The sequence below is a fragment of the Cyrtonyx montezumae genome, unplaced genomic scaffold (genome assembly GCF_038088225.1).
Source record: "Cyrtonyx montezumae isolate F1298 unplaced genomic scaffold, pur_monq_1.0 scaffold_17, whole genome shotgun sequence".
In the NCBI taxonomy this organism is placed as follows: domain Eukaryota; kingdom Metazoa; phylum Chordata; class Aves; order Galliformes; family Odontophoridae; genus Cyrtonyx; species Cyrtonyx montezumae.
In genome coordinates this window covers 11,780,805-11,791,028 of record NW_027071903.1, presented here as the reverse complement: position 1 = coordinate 11,791,028, position 10,224 = coordinate 11,780,805, and the positions used below count along the sequence as shown (strand labels likewise).

Below are 10,224 nucleotides of genomic sequence, written 5' to 3'. Positions count from 1 at the left end.
CATCCACTTGTTTTGCAGAAATGTTTGCCACCTGACAAATAAAGCAAAGCAGGGATTGCTTTATTAGCCCCAGCTCAATGCTGAAAAGAGTGCCTATGTGTGACCACTTTGCTGCTGCTGGAGCAACAGTCCAGTGCAGTGGTGCATTCTGAAGCAGATTCAGTACTTGGCTGTCTTTATTTCTGAACAATTTCTTTCTCTAAGGAGCATAATTAATTTTTGCCACAGGTATGGGGTTTGCCTGCGAGAACACTCAACTGTGCGTTCCTCAACCATTCCCCGTGCAGCAACAGAGCAGATTTTTTGCAGTTTCTTCCCTTTGGTTAGAAATGGTTGATGCTGAATGAATATGCAATTGGATTAAGTATTTGGCTGCATGTGCCTGCTTTCTTTTCTGCTTAGGCATTACCAGTTCATGCACATTTGTCGATAAATCTAGATTATAAATACTCCATGTAAATACAGATGTATATCCATGCTATGTTTAATTTTGCTCTTAGAGCAAAACATCACTTTAGAGATCTTTCTTGGCTTCAGATTACGACACCTCTGAATCCACACCCCGAAATAAGCATCCCTCTTTCTATGATCTGGCATCCCTGATGCTAGCAGGAGCTTGCCACAACATTTGTGCTGCAATAAATCTTGCAAGTATCATTTCTCAGAATTGAATCAGAAAGATGTTCCCTTTCCCATGTTGTCGTTGTTGCCTGCTTTACCATTTGCTCTAATGCATCTGCACAGCGCAAACCTGGTTGTGGTCAGCAGTGGGACAGCAATGCTGCCCATCCTCTGCTGGAGCCACAGCAATGCAACAGCGCTGTCTTTAGGGGAGGTGTTGGGGTCTGTGCAGCTGAACCTCACACAGTTGTGGTGGCATGGCTGTTTTGGAGTAAAGGGAACACAGCTGCAGGTACATTTCCAGTTGGGTGATAACTGCACTGGAGCCAAAGGGCCATCCTTTCCCCATCACAGAACTTTCAAAGCCTCGAGTACAGGGCACGTTTCCATCCTTTTCCTCCTCGCACCTGGCTTGCAGGGCACAAGTTACAGCTACACGGCCTTTCCTGCCGCTTCTGCGTTTCCATCAAGAGTTCTGGAGCAAGATGCTGGCTCCCGGAAGCCCCGCAAGTTTGCGGCGGGTACAGCCGAACAGACGCGGATTATTAGGGGATGTTTCCGAACGGACCTTCGGGAGTTCAGGAAGGTTTCTGCAGGGCACCAGTGTTAAAGTCCCGCTCCCGGCAGCGCGTTAGGCAATGCCTCCCCCTGCGACCGCCCCCTCCTCGCGAGGCAGCGGTACCGATCGATAAAGTGCACTACACAGAGACCAAACGAGGGCAGCGAGCCGGGGCGCGGGGAAACTTCCTCACCCGCGCCCTCCGAGGAGCGAGGGCAGCCATGGGCCACCCGAGCCCGGCGAGCGGCGGCGCGGCCCCACACCGACCGCCGGGGGCGGCAGCGGGCGGGCGGCGGGAGGGGCGGCGGCGGGGAGGGGCGCGGGTCCGGCCGCTCCTCCCGGGGAGCGCTGCCAGCGCGGCGCCGGCTCCTTCGGCACTTCGCGCCCGGCCCGCGGAGCCCTGTTGCACCCACCGCCGCCCCCTCCCGCCCGGCGGGACCGCTGCCGCACCGCGCCGCGTGCCCCCGCCCCGCACCCGCCGGGGAGGCTGCGGCGCTCCGTCCGTCCGTCCGTCCGTCCACGCCGGGCGCGTGGCTCCTTTGTGTACGGCGGCCGCTCCTGAATGCGGAGGCGAAGCCCGTGGCTTGGCACCGAGCTTTTAAAATCCGGCAGCCCTCCTCCCGCCCTGCCTGCCCTGCTGCCGCCGGGCGGACGGCTCCCACCTGGGCTCCGCCGCTCCCCCCCCTTTTCCCGTGTACCTGCGCCCGCCGCATCCCCGCGCTGCCCCGGCCCCGGGGAAGGCACCTGAAGGTGGATCTATCACAGCTCCCGGCCGGCTCTCCAAGTGCACTTCTGGGACCAAAGCACCGGCATGGATGTAAGATTTTACCCGTCCGCGGCGGGCGGCTCTCTTCCCGGAGACCCCTCCAACCTGGACTTTGCCCAGTGTTTGGGCTACTATAACTACAACAAGGTGATTATCGCCGCGCTCGGTCGTTCCTCGGGCTGGGGGCGGGGGTGCTCGGGGCTCCGTGGAGGCTCCGGGGCCGCGGTCCGGCTCTCGGTTCCCCGGTGGGCGCAGCTCCCGGCCCGGCCCGACCCGCCGCAACTTCGTGCCGCCGCGGAACAATGGGCGCTCGGCCGCTCCGGGACGCGCTCAACTTTTCGCGCTGCGGCTCCGCGGGTCCGGGAGAGCCCCGCAGGGAGGGAAGGGATGGAGCCGGAGCTGCTCCTCCCCGCGATGCCGGCTCCGTGCCCGCGGGACTGGAGCGGCCGGGGCTTAGCTAAAAGTGCATCAGCGCTGAAGGTAACGGGCGCCCGAATGTGACGGGGGCGTCAAAGAAGTTGCGGTACCACTTCTGTTTATTCGCACCTTCTTTGCGGCGCGTGTAGTTTCTTAAGGTCGGAAGCAACAGTGGTTCCCCAGCGGTTACCTTCATTTAGAAATACGTTTTAATAACACGGAGGTGATTTGTTTCACAAATTACCCGAATGTGGGAAAGGCGAAGTTAAGAACGGAGCTGTGACTCACGCTATTTCGCCAAAGACTTCGCTGTTTGCACTGCGAAGTGTCAATAGCACATTGAGCTATTAGCTGCGGGCCCTCACACATGCACATAAAGATCCCTTTCACGCCGTGTTTTCCTGGTGCTGTGTTTGTCCAACCTCTGGGGCCTTTTGTGAGGCGCCGGGTGAGATGCTGGGCGGAAGGGTGCTGCGCTAAGTCTGAACTCGCACGAGAATCTGCCCGCTGCTTTAGTCCCCCTCTCCAAATCGCTAGGCGAAGTTTGGTGGAACGCAAAGATCGCTTTCAGAGGGAGAAATAACGCGGGTTCAAGTGAAAAGGATTAGCAGCTGAATAAAACTTTCTCCTAGAGGAATTCCTAACTAGATGTCGTGAGTGCCTTTCGCGGTTGCTCTTCATGACCCGGGTCTCGGCTGCTGCCCCGCTGGAGCCTGTCGGTGCCGCTTGCAGGCTGCATCCCCCCCCTGCGAGGTGCGCGCACGTACGGTGCGGGGATGCAGAGCAGCGTTCGTGCGGCGTGCAGCAGCACTGCGCATGCGCGGTGCCGGCCCCATTAGCATGCTGCTTTGTTAGTAGTTAATACAGAGAGACACGGGAGCATGAATTAAAGATGAAACGTCAACCTTAACCTCGAACGCTGCTAAGGACTTCAAGAGCTCTAAAACACAGTGTAAATATTCACTGTTGTCAGAGATGCCGACTAATTCTGGAAACTTACAGCACTTTCTGACAGACAGCATTGCTTACTGTAAATCTCTTGCTCAGGAACTTGGTTGTTACACACGGTGTGTGCTTATTTCAGGAGCTGTTACCGTTTGCCGTATGGGTCCTTCTGTTATTATTTTTTTAATATCCAAAATGTTGAATGCTTTCAAAACCAGAAGTTTATTGTGTCCGTTAACTTGCAGCAAATGCAGGATTATTTATAACCTTTCGGCTGTATTTCCCTTCCTCATACAATGAGAACAGAGCACACATTCAGGATAAGTCAGAAGTAACCAACTTTTGACCTATCTAAAAATACAATTTGGTTTCTGTGCTCCTGAATGAAATCTTGGCAAGTCTCTTGCAGGCCAGGCTTTCAGTCTGTGGCAGAACGTATCTCAGGGAGGGGAGCACAGCTCATACTGCCTGTGTCTGTGATGGTTATCTTGGCACGTGGCAGGCCTGGTTGTGAGCAGGGCATGCGGAGCGGGGCTGTGTTGCTGTGCTCTGGGTGCAGGTGCTCTGAGGACGGCGTGGAATCTGAGTGAGTTCCTAGAAAACCTTATCTGCACTGAGCTAATCTCATCGTTTCTGTTCTTTATAATCTGTAACCAGAGCAGATATGGCAAGGTTGGTTTGCTTGTGTTTTTAAACCACCAAAAAAAAAAAAAAAAAAAAAAAAGAGAGCATTTGTTTTGCAGATTTCCCCACCCCCCTGCTTTGCTTTCCATCCATTCTTCCCTTTATTTTCTCTGCTTTTCTAAGGAAAACAAATGATTTCTCCAGCTGGCACTGAGATGCTCAGAAGGCGCTGAAGAGAGCTGAGATAGATACTCCACCAAAGTAGATGGGATAACTGTTATTGGTTTCACTGGGGACAGTATTTCACCTCAGATCTTTCTGGAGCTCATCTGAGCATCCTTCCTGTTTGTGCTGCCTCATTGTGTGCTTCCGTGACACTGCCTGTGACAAGCACTGTGCAGCAGGCAGTGTATAGGCAGGGGTGAGTGTGTTACCTGGTTGGATGTATCCGTGAAAGTCCAGCTGTTTATGTGAAAACACTCTCAGGGTCACCAAGACACAGCACTGATGGTGTACCTGTGGCAAACTGTACGTTGTAGCACAGTGTTTACAAACAATGAGGCCACTTGCTGTAACCACAGTGTAGGAGCAGGGCTGCTGCACAGGCGGCTGTCCCTTGGGCTGCACCTTGGTCCCTGGGTGGGAGCAGCAGTGTGGCAGCCTGGCCCCACACCAGACCTGACCTCTAGGTAGTGCCACGAGAGGTTGTGGCCTTATGCAGGTGCCCTGCAGCTTGCTCCTGCCCCACGGCTTCTTTTTAGGCTTTTAAAACCCACTGTCCATAGTGGATGGGCACACTGAAGATTAGGGGTTGTCGTGTTGTCTTTCTGTGGGGTTAGCATTACTTTTGAGCACAAGGTAGCCCCTTTTTGAGTGCCTAAAGTATGCATGGTAGGGGCCATGAGTTGTGGTGCAGCTGCTACAAGTGCCCAGGCTGGGATTATTTCTGTCTGGATAGTGAGCAAGGTGCTACACACACAGAAGGGGTGAAAGAGGAAACAGGGAGATGGAAAGAGAGTGATTTCTCCAAGGTTATGCTGTCAGTCACTGACATAATCAGGGCCACAACCAAGGTATTCTGAGACCCAGCCCAGTGGTTTATGCTGAATCTCATTTGTTCTAATAGGATTACTTACATGTTTAAAGTAAAGCGTGTGCTTAAGTGCTCTGCTGGATCAGGGCCATATTTGATAAGTTTTCAGTGCTGGTGTGAGAGTCCATAACTTGACCTCACATGTGTCTGGCTGCTAGTGGTTTGGGATAGCAGTGATGCACCTCTGTGCCATGGAGTTGCAAGAGCACAATCTGTTTCTAGAAGGCTCCTGCTGCTTTGTGTACAAAAAAATCACTGAAAAGTAGCCATAAAAACTACAGAAAGTTGAAGGATGCCAGCTGTTGTAAAACATGCTGCTTCTGTTTTGAGCCCTTTTATGGCTCTGCTGATGGAGTGTTATTCTGGACATTCACTATAGTTTTGTAGGTTTTTTTTTTTTTCTAAACAAACTTTTGCACTTATTGAGTAAATTATATGTCTTGTACTAAAAATATTTCGGGAACTACCATTCATCACAGCAAATTTATATATATATATTTTAGAGGAACCATAATTCTTATGATGCACTTTGAAAGAAGAAAAAGAAAACTCCAAACCCTAATTGTGTACTTCTCAGCGCATTAGTTATCATTGTATGAAATTCCAGAATCCTTACTTCATTATTTAGCTGTCTACGTTTTATAATGTTTATCTCTCCTGTACAGATTGTCCTTGAAGGATACAAATTTCAAACATCCCTACCTTAATTTAGGCACCGGCATACATGTGTGAATGTTAGAGCTTGATGTTTTTGGCTGAAAAAATTTTGCACTTTACAAAAGAAACTCAGGAAGGTTATCTTGTTCTTCCAGAGGTAAAGCACAGATAGCAGTAGGATAGTAGCATGTGCAGCTGGGCTATAAGCCATTCCTATTAGTGCACGTTGGTAGCAAAAATGGATTACAGTTATGCAAACGACTGAAAATTACTCTCCTTGCAGATTTAGTGTGGCTATATATGCATAGGTTTTTCTTTCATACAGCAGATGGTGAGAGACAATGAGTGCATGTATGCTGTTAAGACAGAAAGCTCAGTGCTCACTCATCATCTGCTCTGCGTGTATGCTGGTTCACATCTGGGCTGTGCTGTGGTGCGGACGCGGCGGTTTCTTTCCTGGTGAGAGTGGTCTGTGAGCTGTGAGCTGCTGTGTGCTGTGGGTGTGAGCAGTCCTGCTCTGACCATGGTGAGGCTGGCCCTGGGAGATAGGTGCCTGGCTTTGGCTTGGGGCTTGGGAACTTTCTGTTGTTTTGACTAGCAGCTCAGTAAATGCCATTTTATCTTCGGCGTTTCCCATTGATCTCCTGGCACACGTGGCAAGTGTGCTGGATGGGTTCTTTCCCAGAACAGCCTTCCCCTGCCTCTTGCATCTCAAAACTTTGGGACTATGCAGGCAACTACTACTGGGAAAGAAAAAAGATCCCAAAATATTTGTCTGTCCATGAGGGACACGTGATTTCCTGGACTTTAAAGAAGTGTGAGGATCCCCTGAGTGTGCCCTTTGTAACACCACCCCAACTTGCACTGCACTGTCCTGTGGGTGCAGTCGCCTCCAGATTGGTGATGTGACTCAGAGAGCTTTGCAAGGAAACCCATATATGCAAGGACAGCAACTGTGCAAGACCCTGCATTGCTTGGAATGTGTTCCTATATTGGAGGCACTAACTGGATTGTACACTGCAACTTTTCTGCTCTAACGCCGCAAATACTGTAATGAATGCGCCCTTGGTTATCAGGACATGAGGAGGAGTTGGTGATATACAAAGTTTACTTAGGAGAAACGGTTTCTTCCTGGTGATTAAAAGAAAACAACCCAACACCTGTTGTTTTCATTACAATGGATTACAGTTGTATCAGTAAGATACTTGTAATAATGCACAGCAATATACCAAGTGCTTGAGTAATCAGGAGTGCATTCACAGTGCAGGGAAAGGATAAGCAGGTGTGTTCTTAGAGTACCGATAGTTTAAAGTAGCAATAGCAGCTCTGCTGTGTGTGTCAGGGACCCACTCACACCTCTTCTTCTACAGTGCAGGATCACCAAGTGAGTGAGCAGAGCCCACAGCACTGCCTGCACTTCAGGCAGAGGTATGCTGTAATGACCACGAGTTCAAAATAAAAGGTGAAAGATGGGAAACACCAGCTTATGTTCTTCAGCAGATGCTTGAAGTGAAGGTAGCTCACGTAGACCGTAGTTGTCTGGCTTGTTGGTCCCCATTGCATGCAGTCCCAGCAAAGTGAGGTCCTCTGCACTGTGACCTTTGGGATGTGCTGCAGGCTGCTATCACGTGTACAGTTAACACATGCCTATGAATTTGTTGAGTTCTGACACCCCTGAAAAACCCAACTAATGCAACTAAGTGATGATAATCTAATTTAGGAGGAAAAGAATTTGCACAGCACTAATCTTACCTTTTTATCTGTAATCACATTTCTTCTGCCATAAAATTGCACCGTTACATGGACCTAATGGCAGGGCTGAATTTTCAGATGCTTTAAACTCATATCTGATAGCCGTCTCTGTACTGTTACTTGTCTGTATGATGTATTTATAGAGTGCCAGTCACCATAGTATCTTTGCGATGATTGCTACCAAAATTGAGAACTCTGAGGTGAAAATCTAATCAGGACTTCAGATAACAATGTCACACAAGAGCCTTCTGGTCTTTGCCTCTCTGCTGTGCTCCGATGAGAACTTTGGTGAGATCACACTTGCTGCCGCCTTATTCATTGTTTGTTTCTGTAACAAGGTTACGATTTAATATCTTCTCCACTGTGTGTTAGCACCTGTCAGACCAATCCAAATTGCATTTTGCATGTGTCCTCTGTTTGAATTTATTGAAAGACACAAGTGTTTGTGGGACTGCTGAACTAGCAAGAACCAGAGGGGAGACTGCTGCTGCTGAATGGCTTCTGCAGCATCACCTTGGGGACCTGAACTCAGGACTGCACCAACTTTTTCAGATGCGTGGTGGTAATGGGCAGGCAAGCTGAAAACACAGACTGCTTTCAGCACTTGGAAAACAACTGAGTTTTCTTAGCAGGGTGCTGCAGATCCATCTGACCGGGACTGCAGACTCCATTTCATCTGAAAAGATGTAGCAATTATTAGTTTGTTATTGAAAATGAAAAAGCACTTTAAGCAAACAGTTCTCATTTTTTGGTTTGTTTGTGTAGCTCATGTGCCAGCTGTTGGCATCAGTGTTCTGCATGTCTTCCTGCCCAGCAACCTGCATTTTGTTGAAAATCCCTATGTAAATATCAAGAGGGGAAAAAAAAATCTTTAGGAAGATGAAGAAGCCTCCAAATTCTAATCCATACTTGAGGATATGCTGTCAAAACTAAATGTGTTTTCTGAAGCAGTCTTTTCTAAAAAAACAGACACTTGATCCCTTAATATCCCCTTAGGCTTGATTAAAAAAAAAATCTTAAATAGAATAATGTATCTCTTTTTTTCTTTTTCCTTTTATTTTTTTTCCCTTCTTTCTTTTCATTCTTATTTATTTCTTTATTTTCTTGGCAATTGCTTCTCCGTATTGTTTATGCACTTTGTAGACTTACTCAGTATGGACATCTTTGACTTACTTATACAGACATTAGGTCAGGCCTGCCCTTGGCATTTCTTGGGAAAAACGTTTGCAATTCAGTGCTTTATTTTTTCCTATTGTAAAGTTGCCATCTTTCACATTGTCTGGGTCACCGTGACCATATATCATCGCTCCTGGTCACAGGTTTGTGCATGCTGAGACTAAACCTTATGCAGATGAGTGGGTTGTGACATAGTGAAGGTAAAAATGTAGGGGAAGTTTGGATGAAAGGTTGGGACTGGGACTGTCAGTCTCTGAAATAAGGCATCTGTTTTAATTCTACTTTTCATTTCTATTTCTTTGGACATTATATGTTACTGGTGGAGGTGGCAGCTGCAGAGGCATAGGTATCTCCTCATTTGCCTCTTTCATTTCATGAAGGATGTCATTGATTGTGATGTAATATCTTGCTAAACAAAATATTGCTTTTATAAGCACATTTGGAACATAATTTTCTCTTCTATAGATCTAGTGTTCTAAGAGTTTGGATCAGTTGGGCAATTGAATAAGAGACTCCAAATATGTAGAATTACTGATAGGCAGAATGTGTGCAAGATGAAGATTTGCATTCAGGCTGTTTTGGTCACTTGAAGCTATTTGCTTTCATCTACATGTAAAAGATCAACTCTCAATTTTTGGAATCACTACCTTCTAATTTTTAAAGAGTCCTCTGACACTTACTGGGATTATTACTGCTTTTCAGTAGATTTGAGTTCCACAAAATCTATAGCAGTCAAAGTATGGCACAGTTGTTGTTCTGAAAAAGTCTTTTCCATGGCCTTGTTATGACACGGCCTTTTGAGAGCTGGTACAAAGGTGGCATCTCCCCATTTGGCTTTCTGAAGAGACTTTGTCAAGAGAAACTTTCCTGTGTTTAGCACTGAAAATGACATATAATTCACACTACAATTCTGTAAACAGAAAATGCTGGAGAAATTAGGGATTACAGAAACATTACAGTTTCTTAGATATATAAATCAATGTAATACTGAATCATTTTCATCTTGCCAGGAGCCCATGCGTGGAAACAACTTGAACTTTGAGAACCACCCTTACTATCCCAGTGGGGCAGCTCTTATATTTAAAATCAGTGAATTAAAGGTTTGTAGTTTTCAGGATGTATTTAAACACCTCAATATTGATTAGCTGTCTAATTTTGATATGAAAAATTGTGTTAAAAACATGCAAAAAAATCAATTGCTACTTAGTGGAGTAGCTTATTTTCAGAGCAAATCATATTTGTCTCCTGTTCCGCTTTTTATATTACTCTTTTTAAAGTCACAAAGCTTTATACAAATAGCTGAATCTTGAATGGTTTAGGGGACTGTATTTCACTACAACTGTGTTATTCATGAAAGCATATTTTAAAAAAAAATATTCTTATCAGTAAATAGTTTTACTGATAGAGGGTTAGAAGGCCTCTACTTTTTGAGGAATTTGTTTTATTAAATAAATATGAATTGTATTAGGCATGGGAAAATAGTCACTGTGTTTGCTTTAGTAGGTTACTGCAGTTTCTTTTGTGGGTTCTTAGTAAACGTGTGGATAAAGTGATTATGATTATGGGTGCTCATGGAAATATGGGGATATCGTATTATTGATTTGTTCTTGTGAA

At 46.9% G+C, this 10,224-nt stretch overlaps 1 protein-coding gene across 2 annotated transcripts in view; it reads left to right on the top strand.

The window, feature by feature from the left end:
- The first annotated feature begins 1,991 nt into the window (after window positions 1–1,991).
- TOX3 (TOX high mobility group box family member 3) overlaps window positions 1,992–10,224 on the top strand; it is a 72,088-nt gene continuing 63,855 nt past the window's right edge. For both annotated transcript variants that reach the window (XM_065734252.1, XM_065734251.1), the window contains exon 1: window positions 1,992–2,093. In XM_065734252.1, coding sequence (XP_065590324.1) covers window positions 1,992–2,093 — 102 coding nt within the window. The remainder of the gene's footprint in view (window positions 2,094–10,224) is intronic.